The sequence below is a fragment of the Stegastes partitus genome, unplaced genomic scaffold, assembly GCF_000690725.1.
Source record: "Stegastes partitus isolate 25-593 unplaced genomic scaffold, Stegastes_partitus-1.0.2 Scaffold6, whole genome shotgun sequence".
NCBI classification, from domain to species: domain Eukaryota; kingdom Metazoa; phylum Chordata; class Actinopteri; family Pomacentridae; genus Stegastes; species Stegastes partitus.
Window position 1 is genome coordinate 482,530 of NW_007577737.1, and position 25,934 is coordinate 508,463.

Sequence of the window (25,934 nt, forward strand, 5' to 3'; positions counted from 1 at the left end):
TGACCCTAGTGAGGATTAAGGTGTAGAGATGATGGATGGATGGATTCTGAAAAAGACTGATGCTCAAAATTGACCCCCTCAACACATAAACAAACCTCCATAATTACACAAATACAAGGTTGATTCTGTGCAACCACATGAACGGGCAGAAAACACCAGCAAAGATTCCCAAAAACTCAGTATGGTGTAATGAAGACAGGAGAAGGTCACCATGTATTCACCTTTATTGCTTTGCAACAATCAGCCATGACAGAGGAGTCATCGTTTCAAGCCAACAGCAGGATGTGCTTCACTGATGCCTGCACACCAGAACAAATGTGGCGACGGAGGATCAACGCTCCTCTTTGTTACCGATACGGTTTGTTCAAATTCCGACTGACGATGGAAAAAGTGGGTCTTACGGATCAGGATAAATAAATCAGAAGTGCTCGGTCGGTGGATTCTCACCACCACATCTTAGTGTGATACGTGTGGGGAAACAACCACATGGCTGGATTTTTCTATTTTTATTTTTAAATTTCTTACTAAATCAATAAATTAATATAGATGTCACTTCATTTATGATGTCGACAGCACAACACTTTGACACACACCGATCGTTCGAAAGAAGAAACAGTACCTCAATATCGATTACAGAGCGTTTATGCTGTGAGCAAACACTAGAGCTGTGACGGCAGAACACACACACAGACGAACAGCGTTCAGAGTCCGTAAACGGAAGATAAATCGGAACTACATCGCTTTGAGTCGGTGGCTCGGGCTACAACGTGGAGCAACACTACGACAGACAGAAGCCTCTGCGAAAACAATAAACCGCTGGAACATAACGATGGTCTGTCTTTGGCGTTGGCGTGCCATCACATGTAGCCGTACATCTGGAAATCATCGGTACAAGACTCGCACATAAAGAGCTTCGACAAGGCACGTAAGCTATTCGTCAGTCACTGGAGCTACACACAGACAGAGAAAAGATGAAACCGTTTCACGAATGACTCTTTGCCTGAATACGAGCTGAGTTCAGGAGTCCATACGGTGCGTGGTATGGCCTACTTATTGCTAAAACAGGACTGCACTTAGCAAAATAAGAACAACTTCCTAGAATATAATAGTTGTTTTTTTTTTTTTTTTTTTTTTTTTAATCGAACGATGTACCACTAATTCTTTCAGAAGAATTTCACCTTTAACGGAGCATCGCTGTCAGTGTGGCATCGAGTGAACAATTAAGAAAAAATCGCAGCACTGCCACGTAGCAGAGGTCAAGTAGGACGAGTAATAATAATAATGCACCTCCCGAGTTTCTGGAAATGAATCCTGCTGTTAACATGTTGTGTACCGATTATAATGTCCATGTTTATTAAAAATACATCCATTGTAATGAAGCCGTGTGGTTTTGGAGAAGCTTTCACACCATCACAAACACTGACTCCCTTACAGATGTACAGGCTGGAGGAGATCGTACGAAACGTGGAGGAAACATCTCTGTTTACTGTCTCTGCTGTGCAAAGTCTGGTCCGGACACATTGAGATCAGAGCACACACTGCTCAAACACCATCACCGAGTCGAAATTATTATGAATGAAAAACGGGAACAGAAGTGAGATTTAGTCCTGATTGAATTCAAAGTGGAACCTTTCTCCCTGACGCAGCTGATATTGTAAGATGTTAAAGGTGAATCAGACGAGCTTTGAAGTGAAGCTCTACGATTGTTCCGCTTGGCCTCATTCCCTCCAGGTGCATTGTCAACCCAAGGCCTTCGCATATCCACGAGCAGGAAGTTCGAACTGATCTGTGAAAGCAGTTTACTTCCGTTGCTGCTGAAGCAAAGAATAAATGTACCGGATGTTGGATTATAGGTCATCTCTAATGAAACTGGTCACTGTCACTTTGATTTCTGTGTACCGATGCTGCACATTCATTTATATTGTTAGAGCAAAAAGTAATGAGGCATAAGGACACTTAGGGAAACATCACATGTCCACACTATCCTCAGAGGTTTAATTAGCCAAATAAGTTAAAGATAAAAGTGTTGTGTCCATGAAGAAACTTCAAATCCATCAGTAGGAGAGATGATACAGGTAGAACAGGATGTCTGTGCAGCAGTGTGTAACGTGGAGCTTTGCTGCCACCTTTTGTCTTCACCATGAAATACTCCTCAGGTTTGGTATAAACTGGACAGAACATCATGTCGATACACTGATCTGGGAACGTTTCCCAAACGTTTTGACAGTCACGGCAGAAGAAGTATAAGTTTCATTGCAAAATCAAAGTGAAAGTGGAAAAANCAAATTATCTTTATATCTCCTCCCACACACACACACACACACACACTCACACACACTCAACAACATTAACACAGACAGTATAAAAACAGCCGGGGTCACAAATGTTCTCTTTTTTTTTTTTTTTTTAAACTTTGCACCTCACTATATTCTATGATTTTAAAATAGTTGCGATGAGAGGGACACGGGTTAATTATCGCCGCCTCGTGACCAGAAATCAGCCGCCCGAGTTGTTTAACTGACATTTAAACAACCAATGGCTCCATAAATACTGTGGGAGGAGGAGCGACCTTTTTTATTAACACGCTAGAATCCGCTTTAGGTAAGAAACTATACTGGCAAAGTGCTTCCTGTACAGTACAGACGTCATATGGCCTCTGAAGTAGGTTTTCTATCATATTACAAATGAACACAGTGCACATACATACATACATATATATCATGATATTTCTATAAGATCACATATGAACAGTGAAGTTTACATGAACTTTTTTCGAGCAGCAATATCAATACTGAGTGTTTTTGTTTTTTTTCCCCCTGGAGGCAGGAGAGATGATTCATGGATCCAACGAGGATGTCGGCAGTATTAGTGTGGCGGCGGCGTCGTGTAGCGTCTGTCTGAATGTACCTCTGTTTTGGTTTGTCGTTTAATGTGCCAGAACTAATAGAAAAAATATAATCGTCTGACACCGACGGTACCTGAATGGCTTTAATCAAATGAGTTTTCAAGCTGGTGTAGTTTTAGTGTGAGGTCTTAAAAACGCTGAAACGAACGATGCAGCTCACGGCGTATGAGCTGAAGGACCGAAATAAACCGTACAGTACTGAGACCAGCTAAAAACAATAAAACTGAACTTAAAATGTACAGACTCCCACCGTGAGGCCTTCCTTTGGCATCTGTGGTTTAAATAACAAATGAACAGAAGTTGCTAGATGAGAGGATTTCCCAAACAGTGAGCGTCGGTGGGCAGTAACAGCAAAATTCCTTCGTTTCGTGGAGATGTTTGCTCAACAGTGCAGCTTGGCAGCCGTTTGTACGCGTGCTGCACGTGTAGGACTTCCGAGACCGGGGTGGACTCGCGGCCTCGGGGGAGCTCGCCCGCCGCCCTCGAGGAAAAAGGGAGCTCTGCAGACAGGTTGTGCTGCTCCAGTTCAGCGTCCCCCCATCGGCGGGGTAGAGAGTTGTGGAGGAGGGGGGGGGAGGAATCAGGAAGGAGGGACGGCCTTCCCCTGATCACAGGAAGGTCTCGGCGGTGGAGCCTCCTCCGGGCGAGTCCGGGCTGACGTCCACCCTGACGCAGGCCACCTTCTCCTGGCTGGTCAGAGGAAGAAACAGAGACGGGATGAGCACCGGTGCAGGTTTATGGGAGCGTGCAGAACAACTGCAAACGTGTGATATCTCATCAGACAGACGAGTTGTAGTACTCCAATTTAATACTGATTAGAGCAACACTTCACCACCCACAACACGCCTCGACCAGGACGGGGCTGAAGTGAGGACGGTGTTAAAATACAGTTTGTCAGCATACAGTGCTGTGGAAACGTTTGGGCCCTAAAATTAAAGCTTCAAACAGTCATGCAGTGGTGAATTTAACAAAAACCAGAACTAGCTTCGTACTACTTATCTCCAATTAGTAGCTAGTGTAGCCGCCCTTCTTCTGAGTACACCTGCTCACTGTTTGGTTTTTTTTTTTGGGAGTTTTCTCAGTTGCTTCTATCTGTTCTGGGACTCCTCTTTTATATCGCCACTAAAGAAAGCTCTTTTTGATGGTATGTCTGAGGCCAGTGTTGCTGCAGAATGGATGTGTACAGAAGCGCTGAACTGCCACTCCTCAGAAAAAAAAACGGATCAAAACAAGATCTTATCACGTTTTAACAACATCACGTCATAACGAGATCCGTATTTATCTCACTATAACGTGATAAGGTTTCCCGTTGGTCTCGGCAGAGGAGGACTCCTGTGCTCTGGTTGTGAACTGGCACTTGGTCGTTGCCGTGGCAGCTGGCGACACCAAAACAGCCCTGAGCGACGCCCTGCTGCTGCAGTTTCTACGAAATCGCTGTGTAGCAGCAGAGTGCCTCCTCTGGCATCTGGACTCTCACCATGTCTCAACCCAAGCATGAAGCAGAATCTAATCATTCATTCAGTTATCCATCCATCCATTATCTCTACATTGCTTAATCCTCACTAGGGTCATGGGGGGCTGGAGTCCATCCCAGCTGACTCAGGGTGAAGGCAGGTTCACCTGGACAGGTAACCAGTCTATCACAGGGCTACACTTAGAGACAGACAACCAAGCACACTCACATTCACACCTACGGACAATTTAGAATCACCAATTAACCTCAGCATGTCTCTGGACTGTGGGAGGAAGCCGGAGAACCCAGAGAGAACCCACGCTGCACAGGGAGAACATGGAGACTCCACGCAGAAAGATCCCGGGTGTCCTCGCCGGGACATGAACCGGCGACCTTCTAGCTGTGAGGCGACGGTGCTAACCATCGATGTTAGACCGTGATAAATACTATCTCGTTATAATGTGAAATGTTATAACTAGATACTGAGCCTTTTTTTTTTTTTTTTTTGAGGAGTGGCAGTTCCGTAGATGTGAAACCGATCAGATGTCTAAACATTTCCACAACACTGTATGTTAACATTTGATCAAAAATGTAATAAAGTCAAACTAGTACAACTGATTTCATTTTGCTAAACATGTTTCCCTCAAAATACTCAAGTTAGCAGCTAAAGGATGTAAAGGAAGGACATCCAACATTCAACATTGTATTCTCAGAGGTCCTAAACTGTAAAAAGCACTTTGTCAACTTTAAATTAAAGCTTTAAATATTTGATTGCCTCATTTACTACAGTATGAAAATAATCTTGCAGAGTCATAAATCAAGCTTGAGATACAACAATCATCATCAGATCATATTGAAGTAATGGGTGCGGGGCTCTGGAAGACTCCAGGATGTGGCATAGCTACCTTCCGCTACGCTTCACAGGTTGGACACAAGACTCTGCATTCGAGTTCACTGCTTTCCACACTGCGGTTTTGGCCATTTCATCAGAGATATTTACAACCAAGGGGTCAGAATCAGAACTACATGCCAAAATGCAAAACACACACAAACACAAACACAAAGAGAAGACAGGCATGTAGACATGAAGTCAGCGGGACAGGCTTCAAGTGCAGGACAGTTCAAACAGGCACACACAGACATGCACGTAAATCAGAGGTTAAAACAAATCAACGGCACAGAACGTCCGACCAGACAGGCTACAAACAGAACGCTCCGTGTTAACATGTATGGACGAATGCTGGTACTCTGGGCCAAAGGGGTTTGTTGAGTTGACTGTTAGTAAGACGAGATAAACGTGTTTCAACGAGACAAAAAAACATCCTCATCATCACACCTTCAAATCAAAACGTCAACTCACAAAGCAGTGTGTTTTAAAGCCAGTGCTTGGGTTTGTAACGGCTACGGGCTGACAGTCTGGGCCATGCGCTGAGCATCGGTGAGTTAATACGCAGCCATGTGAGTCAGATGTTACGCATCAGACACACACCCCTGCTACCTCTTTTCCATTGGGAGGCTCTCGGTCACTAGTCCTATTCTGTACGATCTGTTCGAGATGGACACGTCAAAATCACCAAGTTAAGAGGCAACATAACACATCAGAAGGTCTGCTGACAGCTCCGGTGTTCTTAGAGCTACCTGGAGATGGAGCTGCCTTCAGAACAGCCGCAAGGAGGAAGTTAAATCTTTGGGGAGTCGTTTACTTTCTTTGGGTCCATAAAGCATTTTAAGGCATCAGTAAAATGAGTATAAAATCGAGACCATAAGATAATATAATCATACTATACAAGACTTCTGGAGTGATGGGAGATACTTAAAACAGAATACAGTTTACGCCTCGCTGAGCATCTGCAATGAAATTCTGCTTTTCATCTCAGAAGTTGACATCAAAGTGCGCTTCAGCACCGCTCACCTCCCTGAGAGCGCTTTCACCGGGATGTTGAGTCGGTTTGAGCCTTCAAAGCTGACCTTCATGCCCATCTCCTCCTCTTCCTGCAGCCTGGACTCTTCCTCCTGGATGGAAACAGAATTAAAATCATACATCACATTTTACCTTATGGCTTTATTCATATCTACATCACCTTTAATATCTGGTTTACTGGGCTGGATTTATGGTCACATCCTAAAACCGTCTGCTACCAGACCGGTGTCTATGTTTATTTTATTTAAATCCAGTAGATTTATTCATAACTTCCTCCCTCTGCCTGCCATAGCGATGCCTGTATGGCCGTTATACTACATGTGCACGGCAGTCAAACCGCACATTTTTCTGGGCAGACTGTAAGTTTGGCCATTTCCATGTCTGCTGTTTACAATCAAACAGCGTAATATGAAAAACATTCACTGTGACGGCACCCACTGTGTTGGAGCATAACAGACCTGACATCTGAGTTTAAGAATGAGCACTACGTGATTTGCAAAGCGCTCTTCAAATAAAGTCAAATGAAGGGTTTGGTGTTTTTTTTTAATATTAAGGTTTAACAGGAAGAAACATAAAGAATAATTTAAAAAATGAGAATGTTTTTGTCAGTTTAGTGCATGACAGCTACAGAAGGAGCTAGAACTAAACATGTGATCTACTCATAATATTTCATACAACAGCTTTGTAGTTTCTAATCTAACTCGTGACTTTCACATCCAAAAAGTAACCCCCCAGTACAAAACAAGTTTTTACCAGCTTTTCACGCGCTTTCTTTTTCTTGTCGTCCTCTTTCTTCTTCTTGCTTTCTGGCATCAAGTCATCCAACCAGCTCAGCTCCCTCTTGGTAAAGAAAAAGTCGAGCAGCTTCCGGATAAAGACCAGCGCCAGAACCTGGAGAGACAGACGAGAAACGGATCGTCAAAGATTCTGTCACACAAAATAAAACACAATAAGAAAAGACGTATTACACAGAATGACCAAATACTATCTAATGCTTCTGCAGCACTCTGAGTGAGCGGGGCTCGATCCGTTTCTATGCTAGTGAGTGAAGTTATGAAATGAATGTCTCTCGTTACCATCATGGGAAACACAACAGCTGCTGCAGAAGCCTTGATGACCCAGAGCAGCACCAAACAGGTGAGCTGCACCAGGGTGAAGATGTGGACCTTCCACAGCGGCACGTAGCGCAGGTAGATCAGATCGGGCTGGTGCTTGGCGGGCATGCCAAACAATTTGATTCTGTCAAAGAACTACAAAGAAAACGAGAGTAAAGAGACTCGGTGAACGGTTTATAAAATGCAAATGAAAAGCGGTGGCAAGAGGGGTGATGAGGAAAGGAGAACATTCAATACATTATTCAGAAGAGGAAACACATTTAACAAAAGCTTTTAAGAATCCTGAATTAGGATCAAAGGTTGGGAACAGCATGAGGCCACCTTATCTTCGCTAACAGCCTGTGACTGGTTTTCTGTTCTGAATAAAAGGGGTGTATTATCTTCAAAGACGGGCAGAGCAGAGCCTTACTTGAATGCCTTTGAGGGACGAGACACCCATGTAGAGAAAGACTCCATACAGGACGGGCATCGGAATAAACTGTCAGGAGCAGGAGAGTATATCACAGGATAAATTATTCAGCTCACAGTACAGGAAAGGAAACACTAACATGGCATTTGACAGGAAACTGAAAACATACGCAGCATGCTGGATGGGTGATAACACAGTGGAGCTACTTGTCATGGAACAAACATGTTGGAGATATTTCGATTACCTGTGCAATGAAACAAAGCCTCAGCTATTTCTACCAGGTCTCACCTTGAGCACTGACGTCATGAACACAGAACAACCCATGAGGACAAAGATCATGAATCCAGTGACCCGCTGCTCCCTGATGCCCAGAAACTTGGGCTGCTCTCCTGGTGCCGAGCAGCCGGACTCCACCTTCAGGCTGTTGACGTGGGAGATGGAGAGGACGGTTGCGGCCACGAACCATGGCAAGCCCATGATGGAGCACACGCCCAGCATTATGGCGACGACCAGCAGGTCCAGGTGATAGCCACAGCCTTTCTGTAGGACACACGGGCAAACAGGAGACATGTAAGTAAGCTTAAAAGCTGTACAAAGTGTGCACAAATCAGGACCAAAAACTAAAAAAATAAACAAGATTCGGGAGCACAGTGGAAGCTTGCAATGCAGCATAGAAATATCTCATTAAAAAAAACAGATTTGGAGCGTTTCTGTGATGTGAACACAGAGAATATGTTGGCTTCAACCATAATTAACGATGACACAAATGGAGAGAGAAGACGAGTGAGAGATGAGAGAGCTACAGGAGTAGGAAGAGCAAAGTTGTTGACAGTTGTTAGACATAAAGAGAGCAAGCTGAAGGTGGAACAAATGAGCCCATCAGTTAAAAGGACAAGTGTTACGACAGATTGGTGACACAGGAAGAGGGTTTAGTTTAAGGTTTTGGCATATTCTGTATTACAAAACTGAATCTGTGCAGTCGAACAGCAACAGTACCGTTTTATATGGCCAACAGCACAGTTATCTCCAGTTGAACAGCAGCATCATGTTTATACTGACTTGTTCAGTCACTTTGGCACATTAGTCAACTGCCACAGTTCTTTTTTTTTTTAAATTTTATTTATTTTTTTTAATTTAAAAAAAATGTATTTGAAGCAAAGAAATGCAATGAAGAATTCAGGTCGGCCCATTCTGATTCTGCAGCATTAGTTGGAGAAAAGAAAATTATGTTTTATACGTGATTACATTTGTACACAAATCAGCATAAATTCTACATGACCTTAAAATATTTGGAATCATTTGCTGGATTTTATTAGCAGCTACACAGCCTACACTGAATATTAAAGAAGGGATCCTGCAGGGAAATTAGAAATGACTTTCTGCATTCTTCCACTTTAGAACAAACAAAAACGATGTGCAGCTCTAAGATAAAACGCTGCCAGAAGCACAGGTCTGACCTTCAGCTTGTGCTCTTTGCGGTTGATGATGACTGCAGTGATCTGCTGGTCCATAAAGATGAGGATGGTGCAGAGCAGGGCAGGAAGTGCCGCCACCAGCAGCGTCCAAACGGGATTTTCTCCCAGTGGGTCCATGAGCCAGCCTCTGTTCTTTGAAGTCGGCTGCAGGGAAAAGGGTGGGCTAAATTTAGCATTTAAGACACAGAACAATTGTTTGAGGATATTTTTCCTACATGATGTGTGTGTGTGTGTGTGTGTGTGTGTGTGTGTGTATATATATATATATATGTGTCTACCTCAAAGCGGTCAGGAACATTCAGTTTAGGAGAGGGGATCCCCATGAGATAGTCCACCAGCACCATGATCATGATGGTTATAAACACAGCAAAGTCGCTGATAGTGGAACGCACCTAAAGGACACACATGTACAAAAGCAACAGGAGTGAGTACAGTCGCGACTCGATGATCCGACACTAAACGTAAAACCCTCTTTCATGTCGGATAGCAAGGCTGTCGGATTGTAAAGACGGAGGTCGAGATACAAGGAGGGCTTGATGCTGGAAGGCTCATTAGTTTTTAATTATTGTTCATAGCTGTTATAATAACTAGTGTATTGTTAGAACACTACACATCGCTGGATTTCAGCCTAACTGACCGGTGAGCTTGTGCACGTTCCGGCCACTTCCACCCCAGGGCAGCGCTCTGACAGGGTGGAAGTGTCCAGAACACACAGGCAGTACTTGGCTGCTGATGCTAGTTTAGTTAGAGGTCTTCTGTTTCCACCATCGGTGGCGGCAGGGGAGTGGCAGATACGCTCCACCGTTACCATCCATGTTTACTTCCATAAACACTGAGCACGCTCGCTGCGTGTGACGTCGTCGTGTCCTCTTCTGCGCATGCGGGACACTTTTGGGTCGTATGAAGTTCACACAGCAGATCACATACAAGTCGCATTTAACTGGAAATGTGAAGGAACTCACAAAGAAATCCTCATTGAGCATCAAGTCCTGCAGTGTGAACGTAGCCAATCTGTGGGATTGTTCTGTCAGATAATACGCTGCTATCCTGATTGGTGACATTAAATGTCATGTCGGAGTCAGTATCCAAGGCTGTCGCTATGTTAAGGCTGTTTTTATGGGTTCTGTTGGTTTTTCCTAAAAACCTGTCGGATAGCAAGGTTTAAGATTATTAAGGGTCGGATTATTGAGTCATGACTGTATACTTAATATGAGCATTTTGTCAATACTTCTTCAATGAATTCTCAAACTGAATATAGAATAGAAGCCACTCCACTACATTCTTACTGTAGGCTACAGTCAAATCAATCACACTTGTGTCGACAGTAAAAGCAGCAACTTAAACAATCCCAGCACCTGCCTACACAGACTGATAACATGCTAGCTGGTACTATGTGGGCGGACGCAGTGAGATCTATTCTTTATATGAGACTGCTCCAGCATACCAGCACAATGTAAACATTTACATAGTGTGAGAAGCTTTTGTCTCTGTCTTCCCACATTTGCATGCACGCAGATGTCCAAAACACCCTAGTCAGAAGAGATGCATAGACGTTATATGTACAATTATTTATGTGTTTCTAAAAGCCACCCAGTGTTGTATAACAGACATAAGGTGCATAATCAGATCTCACCTTGGTGGGAAAGTATCGTTCTGTCTTAAACTGCTTGAGGAATGAAGACAAAAAGAAGGTGGTGAAGAAGAGGATAATGGACCAGAAGAGAACATCTGGGATGTAGGGCCCGTGGTGGCCACAGGCAGGACCCACAAACTCCCCATGGAGCAATTTGCACATCTAGGGAACAAATAGAGTTCAACGTTATCATTGTAATGTGAATGTTTAATTAGCTGTAGCGTCTATAGTCATATTAGTAGCAGTTCAGTCATAGTAGAGGCAGAGGTACATGCATCTGTTTGTGTTTCTGACAAAATGAATTTAAAATGAATCTAAATGAATGAGTGAATAAACATGAATGTGTATAACGATGTAGGATGTCAGTAGCTTGTCTGCTACACACATCCTACAATTGTGACTGGGGCTGTAATTACTGCCTGATACACTAGAGGACACTGTGAGCTCGTCTCACCGAAACGTTCAGGCTGCTCCATGGGATTGAGTCTGGACTGTATCCTGTCCGGTTCCACTTCTGTACCAGCTCGTCTGAGGCGTTGGCTGGTGACGAGCACTGACATCTGGGGACAAGAGAACCAGTACAAAGTCTGTACATTGATCCTACAAAGAACAACATTTAAGTGAAGTGAACTTAAACACAGGCTGCAGGAAAAGTGCTAAAACCATCTGTTTTTAAATAAATAATTATTCGCAAGTGGGTAATTTTCCATTTCAGCTGTGGGGGAGACAGGTACTGGGCACAGCAAGAGCCACTACAATTACAGCTTCAGCAACAAGAGCAGCACATTCCTAATGGGAAACTGTTTATGCGCATAATACACTGCTTTACATAACACTTCAGCGTACAAGGGCACCCTGGCCTGAGGAGTGGAAAAGAAAAGGAGGCGTGCTAGCACTGACTCTGACAGAGTACTGATCTGGTACAAAACTATAAAAGTAGAAAAAAAAATAAAATTAACTTTGTGATTTAACAGATTTATTGCATTACTGTATCGAGCATAAAACCAACAGCTGAAGTTAGCCTTGGCTCTCAGCTACAGTCTAATAGAGATCTATGTTTTTTTTGTAACATCGATTTACAAGAAGAAAAATATAGAAGTAAAACTAAACATGATTTCAGGATTTCCTCAGTAACCCCGTGAACTGAAGTGACTGTTGCTGCACAAGTAGATAATATAAACTCTCACACTTCCATCCATCCATCATCTCTACACCTTAATCCTCACTAGGGTCATGGGGGTTGGAGTCTATCCCAGCTGACTCAGGGTGAAGGCAGGTTCACCTGGACAGGTAACCAGTCTATCACAGGGCTACACTTAGAGACAGACAACCAAGCACATTCACATTCACACCTATGGACAATGTACAATCACCAATTAACCTCAGCATGTTTCGGGACTGTGGGAGGAAGCCAGAGAACCCGGAGAGAACCCACGCTGCACAGGGAGAACATGAAGACTCCACGCAGAAAGATCCCGGGTGTCCTCACCGGGACGCCAACCGGCAACCTTCTAGCTGCGAGGTGCTAACCACTGAGCCACCTTGCAGCCCCCTCTCATACTTCCTAATACAGAATACTGACACTTTTATACAGACAATAATGTGCACAAAAATGTTCTAACAAAATGTATAAATTAACCAATAACTCTCTGATTCTACATTTAAAAAATGTCAAAAACACATTTTCTCTAACTAGATTCAATAAAAAACAAACATGCACGCCTTTGTGCAGCCACTGATGCTTCAGTCAGAACCAACAGTGAAATTCAGGGACTTTCCAGCAGAACTGGGTTCAACTGCAGAGTGTGTTTACACGGAGCAGAGACAATACAAGCATGAGAACAAATTCAAAATGTGACTAATAAAACATCTGTAATATGTAGAATCTTAACATCATCCCAGGACTGGTGACACCTGTGACCACCTGATAAAATGCTCTACAAATCGATTCTGTACTTTTTCAATGTCAATGAAAAATAATTGATAAAATTCCAAACTTTTCTTTTTGACTCATGAGATATGCCATTATAACTGCAACTGGTTTCTGAGTTTTCTCTTTTTCTAGGGATTGTCGTGCTGTTTCAACAGAGGTGTAGGACTTTATGTTGCAGTAAAAAAAAAAGTGCCTACAGTGAGGAAAAATATGACAGGAGCAAAAAAGAAAACTGATTGGGGTTCAGTGGGTTAATAAGTGTGACTTATACTCTAATATTTGTTAACGAAACAGGAGATTGTTAACGAAACAGGAGATCTCTACTTTAAAACTTTATTCTAACTTTAGTTTCGGTACTTACGAGTACAAGGTGAGGTTGTCCAAGCTGTTGTGCATGTTGACGGGGTAGTGTTCTCCCAGGTGAAAGAGCTTCTCCAGAGCCTCGTAGATGAAGATGATGCAGATTAGCGCTGCGAATGCTTCTTCTGTGAAGCGGGTGATGTAGCAGACTAGCGAGCTAGCGTCTGTGGCCACCAGGACGAGACAGAGGAACGCTGTCCACAGACCAATGCTGGTCCGCAGCGACAGGTAGGACAGGCTGTAGTCCCTGCAAAGAAAGAAGAAAAACATTTGGGCGTCTCAGACTACAGAAAAATGATGATTAGAATATGCTAGAACAAACTTGCTTGAACTCACTTGCAGAACTTAAAGAGAATCTTCTCAAACACCAAAACAGGCCCTGTGCTGCCAAGAATAGTGAGGGGTTGGCCTGCGAACAGGGAGTACGCCACTCCTGTCAGTGATGCCCCAAACAGAGACTCTATGGCGCTCTGCAGAGACAGAGGAGAGGGATGGAGTGAGGGAACCAGACAGGGAGGACTGGGGAGGTGAGACCACACAAAGGAGGACAGAGAGGGAAGAGCTGAAGGAGCAAAGAGACAGAAGAGGAACAGACGGCCGAGCAGAGAGCTTTGATTAAACAGACATTCGGCGCTGTGTCTGAGAGGCTAGACAAACTCTTGAAATGTTTCCACCCTGCTGACTTGTCCGAAGTCATATCTCTGTGCAGACCTGGCCTGCTGAGTTTACTTAGACACATTACACACACCAGCACACACACACACACTGTGTCGGTGCCAACAGTTCCTGGCCTAGTAAGGACATCTGGGTAAAAGGGAGAAAGACAGAAAGAGGGAGAGAGAAAGAGAGTGAGCAATAAAAAGAGACTATACTGAACATCCTGCACTGTGAGAATGTCTGAGAATGTCAAATATGTGCCACCGACACTAAATTGTTAATCATTCGTTCAGAAGAAGGAACTTTTGTGCGTTTTATTTTATATTATTCCTATTCTTACTTCCATTGTGTGTTCAATCAACTTATTGTGAATTACTGATTTTTATTTCTCTGTTAATGATTCTCCTTTTTAGATGATTAATATGACTGTGTGTCGCTAGTTGTGGAAGTATGACTGTGTTTGTGTGTGTGTGGGTGTGTGTGTTCGGTCCCATCTGCCGTCAGAGTGTCACTCCTTTGTGTAGTTATTGTTCTGTTGGAGAGTGTTGCATTCTTGCACCGTCAGAAACTGTTAGTGGATTTCTTTTTGGACATAACGGTTGAGGAAACAGTAGATGGATACAAGTTTGGTGCTTCAGCTTGAGATTCTGAGAGCAATACCACCGCAACATCCACTTTAAATACCAGCATAAAAATTACAAATGATAATTTATATGTATGATAGGCAAAGGTAAAAGGCCAAAGGACATACACCTCAAGCTGAACAGCATGACTAAGGGATAAGGGGGTTCCACTCCCACTGGGTTCATGAAAAGCAGAAAACACCGACTTCTAAGTGCCAAGCTTTATGACTCACTATGTTGCCTTTTGTTGCCTCCCCGAGCAGACCTCCGAATGTGATGACAGGGGACATGCAGGCACAGTAGAGGAAGAGGATAGAGGCGAGACACTGCAGATTGAACGAGTCCCTGATGTCGCTCCAGTAGAAGGGCGCCTTCCGCTTGATGTCCAGAATCAGACCTCCAAAAATCCTGCACGAGGAAAGAGGTGGACTTGATTGTTTTCAAGTGGAACGGCACATTAGCGTCAAGAGGGAAAGGATATGAGGGGATTTTTAAAATAGGCTTTTTTTTTTTTTTTTCTAAGACTGAGTATTTTTTTGGTAGGAGCTGTTTTTACCTTTGACATGTTTCGACTGTCACTTCAGTCTTTCTCAGAAACATCACCTGACGTCTGTGGTGACGTGTCTGGTGCTTTTCTGGAGCTGTGACCCGCCTACCCGACCCCTATATTCCACCTCTAAATCTACGAGTCAAAACTTAGCTGGCTAAGCTCCGAAGGCTGTCGTTAATGTTCTCATGCCCAAGCTTTATTTCAGGTTTCAGTTCCATTTACACGTCACTGATTTTATTGTGGGCTGCAACGTGGCTCGGTGGTTAGCACCGTCGCCTCGCAGCTAGAAGGTCGCCGGTTCGCGTCCCAGTGAGGACTGCGTGGAGTCTCCATGTTCTCCCCGTACAGCGTGGGTTCTCTCCGGGTTCTCCGGCTTCCTCCCACAGTCCAGAAACATGCTGAGGTTAACTGGTGATTCTAAATTGTCCGTAGGTGTGAATGTGAGTGTGCTTGGTTGTCTGTCTCTAAGTGTAGCCCTGTGATAGACTGGTTACCTGTCCAGGTGAACCTGCCTTCACCCTGAGTCATAGGCTCCAGCCCCCCACCACCCTGGTGAGGATTTAGCAGTATATACAGCACCCTCCATAATTATTGGCATATTGGTGAAGATGTGTTAAAAGCCTTAAAATAAATTCAACTTTTATTGCAGAAGCATACTGTCACACTGAAAATTGTAGAAAAATTCAACCTTCAACTCAACTCAAATGAATTGTTGGCAAAAGGGGGTTGTACAAAGTATTAACATCAAGGGTGCTAATAGTTGTGGCACACATGATTTGATGTAAAAGAATTATTTTTTAATGTGGGATTTTTTTCACACTGAATAAAAGCACTTGAATTAAAGGTTGAATTTTCCTCTTTTTTTTTCATTGTGGTCCCATATTATTTAGAAAAAAACTGAATTTACTAGAAGCTAAAGAACACATCTTAACCAGGGGTGCCAAAAATTATGGAGGGCGCTGTAGATACTGGATGGATGATATTTTTGTCTTGGCTAAAATGGAGAAGGGGCAAATCTACAATTTTGTCAGCCTTTCCTTCCTGCCAGAAACGACCATTTCTACTGCTAATTGTCAGTCTGTCTTACAATCTCTCCTACCAAAAAAAAAGACTACACAAAATTTAAAGAAAGAATCCTTATATGTACAATTAGAGTAGACAAAATTAACCTAATCAGAGTGAGAGAAGTGGACACGTTTAATTTAGTGTCCAGCAATAGGAAGCAGTTGGTCTCCAGAAAGGTGTAAAGACAACAGGTGATTATGACCAGAGTTCGTCAATGACTGGAATCATTTATTACGTCTCTTATTTCCCTGATAATCATTAATGCAAAGTAGTTCTGCTGCTCTCTCTAACACTATCACTGTGTAACTTAATTTAATGTGATGTTGTCTTTATAGCTAGTCTGACTATTTGACTGTTTCAGAGTTGGTTTTCACTCACATACTGAACAAAACCAGTCTGTCCACCCGACATCTTTCTCGGTTTCCGCCTCGTTTTACTTTGCCTTTCACAGAGTCTATTTTTGAAATCCATTTCTCACCTTGTATATTTTCTATTTTTTCCCCCTGACACCTGTCCAATAGCTGTCCTTTGAGGTCTTCTTTCATTTTCGTTTTCCCCTACACCTCTGGAATAACCTCTGTTGGCTGCCTCTGCTACCCCCGCCGTCTCTTTTATAGCATTTCTGATAGCTTTCTTTACATTACTTCCCTGAACTCCTTTACACTCATCTGTCCCCCAGCAGCTCCCTCATAGCGCGAGCCTTTTATAGTAGCGGTGAAAAGGAGAGTGAATCTGTAAATAATACAGCGCCTCCCCAACAGATGTGTACGTGTGTGTGTCTGTCTGAGGTTTCAAATAAACACATTCTCCACGCTGTGTGGCCGAGGCTCCAGAGACTCAGCATCAGTTATCCATAAATGTCAGCATCTGAGGTTCGGCAGTCGAGTACGGCAGAATCGCGTCGGCTCAAACACATATTAACGTTGACCTGATTTAATTTCACATTTCATAAATTTTCACATTCTGGTGATCTCGCAGAAAAGAAGCAAAAGCCTTTAGTGAACACTTGCTCACAGAACACGAGCTATTGCTAAACTGAAAAATGTTCTGGATGCTGTCTTGTAATTTGCCTCGTCTTGATTTTAGAGCATGTGCAGCGAGCACATTGCCACTAATAACACGATAAAATGAGGGTTCCTCTGTGAGCTTTCTTCTGCAAACGTTCCTACTTGCGACTGAAACATGCTGCACTCACCTTCCAGTCCTCTGCAGCTCAGGCCCTACAACATGGTCCTCCTCTTTTTCCAGCTCTCCAGCTGGAGATGCAGTGCCATTGGGCTGGGTCGGTCTCTTCCTCTTCAGCTGTAGGTCAAAGGACATTTAACATTTTAGTGCAATACATCTCCATGGATTGTAATTCCTTTGCTGTCATGATGCCTTAAATCCATAAGGGGGCACTCACACTGTTATTATAACAGCATGAAGCATATATGATGTGCAGAAGCATACACACAAAACAAGTCATGGGTTATAGTTTATAAGACCAGACTTGTGTCGAACTCGACAACAAGCTGCTGGAGATCCATTCATGTGAGTCAGGTGTGTTGCAGTGCAGAAACATCTAAAACCTGCAGGACAGTAGCTCACGAGGACTGGAGCTGGAGATCCCTGCTCTAGAGAGATTTACTGACCTGTGAGGGGACATTCTTGGGGGGTTCGATCCGGATCGTAGGGTCCCATTCCCCAGGAGGCAGGACGGTCACCTGGTCGAGGAACTCATCTATCCCGGACAGAAGATCCGTCCGGTCTTTGGCCTTATACGCCACGTCATGGAAAATCTAAGAAAAGAATTGTACTTTGACTGATTCCTCTAAATTTGTGGTGAAGGAGACGTTAGGGTTGCAAATCAGCATCTGTTTTCAAATTTAAAAAACATGAAACAAATATTTTCTTTGGAATAGTTTTAGAATTACTTTGGCAAAAATAACAAGGTATTAAAAAGTCCAATTCTATTCTCACCTCATCTGTCATTAGTGTGGCCATGGATCTACCAATTTCATGGTACTGTGGTCCTTTACCATGAGGACCCAACAGTAGGAAAAGAAACCTTTAAACACAACACATACATTCAATAAGTTGACTGACAGTAACACTAAAGACAGCACTTAAGCTATATTGTGAAACCTTTGGGGTTACCATTAATGACGGCAAAGGCAGCCTCTAAAATATCTTGATGCCTGCATGATACTCGCATCATCCATGTTTACTAGTTAGCTTCACCTTGTGGGCGAAGCGGGATCAGTGGGTTAGCAGGAGCATGAGTTTACAGTGTCACAAAAACGTCTCACTTTTCACCTTCACTTAACCTATGCTGCACGCTTACAGGAGTTTGTGGTTGAGGTTTCAGACATAATTTGACGATAAGAAGCGTCTTTTCCTAATCACAAATCTCTATACGTGATATTGATTCTCTGCTAAGGGAATACGTTATATCTGCAAACTTGTTGAGCTGTATGTTGGTCTCTGAACAAAGCTGTGCAGCTGCAGTACTGCAAACTGTAACTGCACATGTATTAGTTTGGTGATGCAGAAAATGCATAAATACGTGTTTGTTTGATTTTCTACCAGTTCGTTGAACACATTTGATGAGATGTGTGGGTATCAAAGAAAACCAAAGCTGTGTCTCTTTTTTAAAGCCAGTCTTATTGTCTACTGTATGTAATCAGCATTACAGTTTTACAGAACTACTTGCATGGCTTTAGACTCCTAAGTCACTTTATAAATTACAGGCATGAGGAACAGGGTGGCGGACAAACAACCTCAGTCAGAAACACTAAAAATCCCCTGCTCATTTCAGTCCCATGCCAGTGGGCTTTTACAAATTAAATCAGTTTGCTGGCCAGAGTGTAATAACTCGTCAGCGTGGAAGACTTTTATTGAATTTCTAATTTTAGAAGCCGTTCTAATAATATCATGTGATTCCTAATTATTGTACCTCGTAGGCACAGGAACCTCAGTGAGGCCTGTGATAAGGACCGCCGGCGATAGTCGTACAAATGCAATTATGGGCTTCTCCAGGAAGTCCACTTCTCCCACCAGCACATTGGAAGCCTCGGCACCCGGGGGAATCTTTTTCATGAAATTCATGTCCACCTAAAATCAGGGAAATCGTGGAATTATGTATATAGATGAGCACTAAAATTAGAGGAAACGTGTAAACAAGGAAGAAGTAATTGTGATACAACTAAAGGACACACGTGAAAAAGGATGAAGACATGGGAATGTAAAAGATGGCAGCAGGTCGATAAGAGGCTATGGTAGCAAATAAAGCTGGTAGCTCCATTAAGAACTACATAGTACTGAGCAAAGACTGTCTATTGTTGTGATTCATCCCTTATTAGGTTCCCCAAGTAAACACCTCGTGTGCAGTGCTAAATACAGATCTGAGCATAGCAACAGGTTCTTCATCACTGTGTAGAAAACACTGTGCCTTCATCCCTCTTTTGTATACTATGACTCATACAAACACTGCACCTTATTTTTTGGCAGTCATAATGGACGGTTTTGTGATGATAACTACTTATGGCAGCCTGCCATTTCATTTAATGGATGACAAAAGTACAAAATGGTAGGATGGATGGAAGCCATGCGACGGAGGCGTACTTTCAAAACTAAACAGTTACATAACTGGAAGGCTCCTTTGATGATCAATTCTTAGTCCATTACAGGTGGAGCAATGACTTAAGACGCCTCTTACTGAGCCCAGAAGAAAAGGGCTAATGGGTATATGTGAAGCTGCCTCTCGTAGATGCGGTTTTCAACACAGGCCGCTGAAATGTCTGTGAACGTCCAGCAACTGAAGAAAGACACACTGATGGACTCGCTCATGGGCCACTCCACCATGATGGACTGTTTCTGTGCTCAGTACTGCGGTCAGGTTACCTTGCTGAAGTCGACACTGCTGCTTTCTCTACTGACCCCTACTTTAGATGGCCTCCTTTCCGCTGCCTTGCTGCCGTCCAGGTTGTTGGGGAGAGAGTTTGGAGACACCAGCGGTCCTGGGAGGCACAGGAGGAGGGAAAATAGACAGAGCGGTGATGGACAACGTGTAAGTATTTGGCTGGCAACGACCGGAAGGAAACAGCTGTGTGTGATTCACCACAAAATGCAATTTATGATCATAACTAAAAGCCATGTGTCGTTCATTTTCTCCCGACTCAGATGCTAATTTTGCAGCGATAGAAAAAACAACGTTCTGGGTGTTTTTATCTGTAGATTTTATAGCATGGGCTCAACAAATGGGATGCAGTTTCACAGGCATTTACTGTCTCCTGGCAGTCCTGATAGAAAATCTGGAAATCATGCTGCTGCACAAACAGATTCGTGATGCGATATTACAGGGAAAATAAGTGATTTAGAGTGACACTAATGTTCTGTTTTGGTAATTTGATCAACAAAAAAATGAATCAAAGTTATGCAGTCATGCTTAATTAAGTGGCTTGGGAAATTTTTGTGGTCAAATATTTTCAGTTTATTTCTCCAACCTTTATCTCATACATTCTTTACATTTCAACAGGATAGTTAATGTGGGTATTTTATTTTCCCTGTTGCAGGAATAAGGAGCCATTTTTTCTCTGGAATGATCAACAGCCAATTAAGATGTAGCATCCAGAGCAGTTGGATGAGCTGATTTTTTTTCCACATTCTTGACTGGAGGTGAAATGATTTCCTCCACCTAAATCACTACCTGCTACATGTGATGATCTGATACTGAGCTGAGAGACCATGATGGCTCTCCACAGGGAAGAGGATGTATTTCACGCTGTACTGTTCCTGATTACACCCCGTCTGTCGAGCTCATTGCTCCGGCACTCAAATCAGTCCTGCTTAGCTCAAATTCGTGTCAGCTTTGAGCTAAAGGTGAGCGGATGTGTTTGATATATTCCTGACAGTTCACCAGCCTTAGAATTCAGCACCTTCACGTGTTGAAAGTTCTGTACTCCTGTGCGTAATTGGCTGCACACTCTGCACAACATTGCTTGTGTGGTTTTGAGCCATACCAGATACAGGAAACGCTAGCACTTGAGGTGACATGAGAGCGGGATATGAAATGAGGGAGGAATGCATCTGAATCAAAGGATAGCATGTTCACGCTATCCTCTGAAATTCTGAGGTAAAACTTCTTTTACCAGGTTTTCCATCTTTTACAATTTTCCCCATCTGCAGAAACACATTCAGAAGAAATAATCAAGCAAACAAAATGTGCCGTTTCTGCCAGCATGTGGTCTGGCAGGTGATCTGTACCCTTGAACTGTACCCTGGAGTAACCCCCGTGGATGCTGGGTAGCCGTGACTGCTGAACAGAAGCATGATTGCTCACATACCTGACAAAGCCTCTAGGAATATGAGAGGGATTAGCTTATGTTGTGTCCGCCAACACACTTCATTCAGCAAGGCTAAGCCGCGGAATGCTCCCCCATAGAAGCCTTTTAAACTGTGGCGTCACAGCGCTACCTCATTCGTATGCAAAAGAGTCATATAAATAACCCTGACTCTTATATGGGACTGCTAGCGCTGGCGGCACTGACTTTCGCAACGGAAGCTAAAAGGAAGACGGCATCAGATTATCGTGTATATTCATAGCAGTTATATGGATGTGCATATTGAGGCAGGCTACGCTTCCTTCTTTCATTTGAGTTACAAAGAGAGATTAAAACCAGTCAAGGGATATGTTGTAACATGAGGTTGAGACAAGATGCAACCATTCAGGAGGAAATGGTCTTTGTCTGATAGAACTGACCTCTGCTGGTCCTGGTGAGGTTAAATTAGACAGAGAGAAATGCTTGAGAAGCACTCGAGCAGGACCTACAGCACACTTCGTGCATCGTGGTCACCAGCGATTCCCTCACTGCCTTGTATAGAGGCACATGACTTTATACTCAATGGGAGCGTGGCATGTATATGTATAAATAGCCTGCAGTCAACTTAATACCACCGCAAAACATCCACATCATTGCATCCTCAACTAGAAGTATTTATAACCTTTAAGCCAGACGGCTCCTGCGATCCAGACAAATTGTTTTAAATGACGCATTAAGGGCATTTACCTGTTCAATACGTAGACATATGGTGCAGAACAGTGCGGTTTGTACAGCCTATAGTGAACACCGAAGCACGTTATTAACTGCAGTGATTTGAAATTTAAAAGCTTTGAAGCTCTCCTCTGAGTAAGCCACACTGATGTCGAGATGCTCGCCTCCCAATGCTGTGCGTTTTCCGAGAACGGGGTACAATTACAGAAGCTCGTCGGCTATAATAAGACCTCCACAACCTTTCAGATTCAGCTCCTACCGAGCGAACGCTGATTCTAATGACCCATACTTTCAAATGGAGCCATTCCAGGAGTGAAATAAACACAGACGTATGTACGCACATGCACACAGGGTTCTAATAATAAACTCACATGGCTCGGTTTGGGAAGAACAAAAAGTCACCGTAGGTGCCAATGTGATCGTACATGCAGCACCCAACACATGGACGCTGGTCTCAGGCTTATTTTTGGCTGTGCTGTTGAGGCACATTGCTCTTACTACGCTCTTAATCGGGTAAAAGAATGTTTATTCTGCGGAATTTATGAGGAGGAAGCGAATGAATGCCAAATGATGCACCGGGTAAAAAACAAAAAAAAAGCAGCTGCATGACATTTATAGTTGTGCAAACTCAAAATGGAGCAGTCATCTGGGGGTAAAACGTCACAGCTAAAAGACTTTAGGATGTGTTCTATCAGTGTCTGTATCATACACCGTACCAGCAACTTAACTAGTAGAGATGTCCCAGGCTATATGAGGCCATTTAAGAAATTGTGCTCAGAGTCTATAACCTATCAACATGGCCCCAAAACACCTGTAAACCTGTTGGGTCTCTTTAAGCTTAAGTTCATGGTGTGCATAATAAATGCAGAACAATAATATAGTATTAGCAGATACCAAAGATAAGGTGAATGATTCCGATCAGAGGAAATAAAGTAAAATTAACTTGATCAGGACATCCCGTCTCACAGATTTGACATAAAATACCATGAGATATTTAAGATAGAGTGAGCTGATTGTGAAAATAAAACATCAGAAGACGCGTGATGCAGTGTAAGAGAAAGACAGAGCAAAACATTTTGGTAGACGGCCATGCGATCACAACGAAGGAGACGTGAAAGGGGGATGTGACCAAGCAAGGCATAGACACTGAATGCGTAGGAAAATGTGTAGAAGGGCAGAAAGTATAAAAAGCTTAGAGGGCAGAATGACAAAGAGAGCAGAAAGGCAAGGGTCAGTGGAATGAACAGAGACAGAGAAGGGAAAGAAGCAGGATTCATGAGATGGAGAGGGGAGGAGTGTCAAAAACTTTGTGGATAAGTACAGTGTCTTAGCGAGCGAGAGCCTTGCTGTGGGTTACTAATGAGATGGCCGTAAGGTTGGAAGGTAACAGAGAGCAGAGCTTTCATGCTAGTGCTAGTGTTCTCTGTTCAAGCTGTGACTCACACTTGCAGGCTACACAGATATTTGCCTTCTAAGGGCAGCAGCTCATGGTTGTGGGATGCCAAGGATGCTCTCCGGCTGAGCTGTGGTGACACTGCCTCTTCTTCTGCAGAGTTGGGTGGGTCGTCATCCTCGGGAGGAGATACCACAACCTCAGGGATGCCTTGAGGGCCGAGGCCCGCGCCATGGGTTTGTGACGAGCTCTGAGAGGAACGGCGAAAAGACGAAGGGGTATTTTGAGGGGTGGTGTGGGGAGAGTGGCCGGGGGACAGCCCAGTGTTGGAGGAAGTAGAGGGCAGGAGGTGGTTGAGCAGGACGGAGACTCTGGACTCTCGTCTCTGGGACAGGTTGGAGACAGAGGAGGCTGCCCCTGGCTTGTGGAGAGAGAGACGTGAAGAGGAGAGGCCCTCTCCTAACAGAGGAAACAATGGCAAAAAAAGGAGAAGAAAAGGAGGCAGAAGGAGGGAAAGGAGAAGGAGGAAAAAGGAATAAGGGATGGAGCAGAAAGGAAAAACATATGAGGTAGAAGTACATCAGAGATGGTATCTGAAGGAGACACAGGGAGAAAGGGTGGGCAGCAGGAGCGTGGCAGAGGTGTAGTTAGAGAGATTCGTGCTTGCATAAACGTGAGCAAAAAGCATGGCTGTGTGCAGAAGACACTAAGAATGACTCAGTGAGGCATGTAGGAGAGTCTGCAAAGGCCAAACAATGTGTTACATTCAACTCCAAACAAACCAGTCACACACCATGACTGAACAGAGGCAAATCTCTGAGCTCAGAGAGTCGTGCATGCAGGAGAGGATGAGTTAGCACGATGTCAGTGCGCTGTAAGCAAACATGTGCGCTACCACAAACAGACCAGTCAGAACTCCTACACAATACATACTCATTTGAATATACATCTTTCACACTGCAGCAGTTCCCACCACCAACCTTCACTGTGACATATCATCATTTTGACCTTTCACTTTGTGCGTTTCAGGCTTAATGATATGAGAATGCAAGCCCAACAGGAACCACAGGCACAGGAGTGGAGAATGTGATATTTCATTCATTATTAAAACCTCGGGCTGCTCACCCAAGATCTTAAAATGCACACCATACGTTAACACCACTGTGGCCGTGCCCAGTCAAAAAAAACACACAATGCCGACTCCACTTGCAGGTAAAAGCATTGTTTCCTGAAAGTCACTCTGAGGAGCGAAAAACAATCATCAATTCAAACCCCAAAGCCAGGCCAGCCATACAGGTTAGCGCAAATACTGGCACCCAGATTTCTCTTTCACTAAAGGGAACGACTGCTTCGACAGACATTATTCTCTAAATTTTACTCACTTTTACCATCCACCTTCTACGCTGGCATTGAGGGATTTGAACAGTGGACTTTTAAGAACAGTTCCCCAGTGGTGGAAAATATGGAGGAAAAAGAAATGTGAGTGCATTAGAGGATCTCACCGTTTCTTTCAAGCAAGAGTGGGTCAGAATGTTTCTTGCCTATGTCAGCAATAGAGCGCACCAGCGGGATGCGATTGCTGAGCTTTCTTTCATTCTGATGATGGTGTTTCTTCAACATTGCTTCCCGCACCTTGTCGCGCAAATCCTCCTTCAGCTGACCCGACGCCACCATGCTGTCTATTAACATGTCTGAGTCGAGCAAAGGCAGGAGCAGGAGCACAGCAGGGAACAAAAATATAGAAATGGACAATGAAAATTACATTACTACAGTCACAAATAATTAATATGTACCTCATACTTTCCACAACAATACAACACAATATGTCCTGTGTCTTTAAAAAAAAATGATTTCAGGGAGTAGCAAAAAACTGTACCTGCGATTTCTTCAATACTATTGGCCCTCATATCCAGCATGACTGTGCCATTAAGTATGCAGCTACGCAGTTCAAATAAGCTGTGCAGTGACAGTGTGGCCACATAGGGCTTACTCCACCTCTCCCCACCGTCTTCCACATCCTCTTCAAACTTCAGCCATCTGTAGATGTTCGCCAACAGCACACACAGACAAAGAAAAGTTAGGTGAATCCACAAAGTATTCGTAAGAAAAAAAAAGGAGCTGCATTACAATTCAAGAATATGCTGTTCTAGAGTTGTCCTTAGCCATTTCAAATTTCATTTTTCAGAGCACGCACTGTAACTGAAACGCTGCAAACTGTGTGACTTATAATCCAAACCTGTCCCTTTACTGAAGAGTATTTTATTAGGGAGGGAACGATCACTATTGCAATTTCAAAACCCCAATACTCTATGCAAAATAACCTCGTGAAAGTTTTGTGAAGTGAGGCTGAGAATGAGCCTAATCTTCATCTCCTCAGATCTCGAAGAAGGATCAGCTTCAGATTGAGATG

At 43.5% G+C, this 25,934-nt stretch overlaps 1 protein-coding gene across 2 annotated transcripts in view; it reads right to left on the reverse strand.

The window, feature by feature from the left end:
* Positions 1-2,284: 2,284 nt before the first annotated feature.
* Positions 2,285-25,934, reverse strand: part of LOC103356518 (sodium bicarbonate cotransporter 3-like) — a 46,458-nt gene continuing 22,808 nt past the window's right edge. The window contains exons 5-26 of one of the 2 annotated variants that reach the window (XM_008280691.1): positions 25,401-25,561; positions 25,027-25,215; positions 23,600-23,983; positions 19,982-20,097; positions 19,035-19,192; positions 18,059-18,146; positions 17,731-17,877; positions 17,295-17,401; positions 14,718-14,892; positions 13,541-13,674; positions 13,206-13,451; positions 11,366-11,471; positions 10,912-11,073; positions 9,557-9,670; positions 9,261-9,422; positions 8,092-8,343; positions 7,804-7,872; positions 7,356-7,529; positions 7,033-7,170; positions 6,271-6,371; positions 5,264-5,380; positions 2,285-3,595 (exon numbers count right to left, since the gene is read on the reverse strand). In XM_008280691.1, coding sequence (XP_008278913.1) covers positions 3,514-3,595; positions 5,264-5,380; positions 6,271-6,371; positions 7,033-7,170; positions 7,356-7,529; positions 7,804-7,872; positions 8,092-8,343; positions 9,261-9,422; positions 9,557-9,670; positions 10,912-11,073; positions 11,366-11,471; positions 13,206-13,451; positions 13,541-13,674; positions 14,718-14,892; positions 17,295-17,401; positions 17,731-17,877; positions 18,059-18,146; positions 19,035-19,192; positions 19,982-20,097; positions 23,600-23,983; positions 25,027-25,215; positions 25,401-25,561 — 3,382 coding nt within the window. In that variant the 3' untranslated portion in view covers positions 2,285-3,513. The remainder of the gene's footprint in view (positions 3,596-5,263; positions 5,381-6,270; positions 6,372-7,032; positions 7,171-7,355; positions 7,530-7,803; positions 7,873-8,091; positions 8,344-9,260; positions 9,423-9,556; positions 9,671-10,911; positions 11,074-11,365; positions 11,472-13,205; positions 13,452-13,540; positions 13,675-14,717; positions 14,893-17,294; positions 17,402-17,730; positions 17,878-18,058; positions 18,147-19,034; positions 19,193-19,981; positions 20,098-23,599; positions 23,984-25,026; positions 25,216-25,400; positions 25,562-25,934) is intronic. The other variant, XM_008280700.1, reaches the window with a different exon arrangement.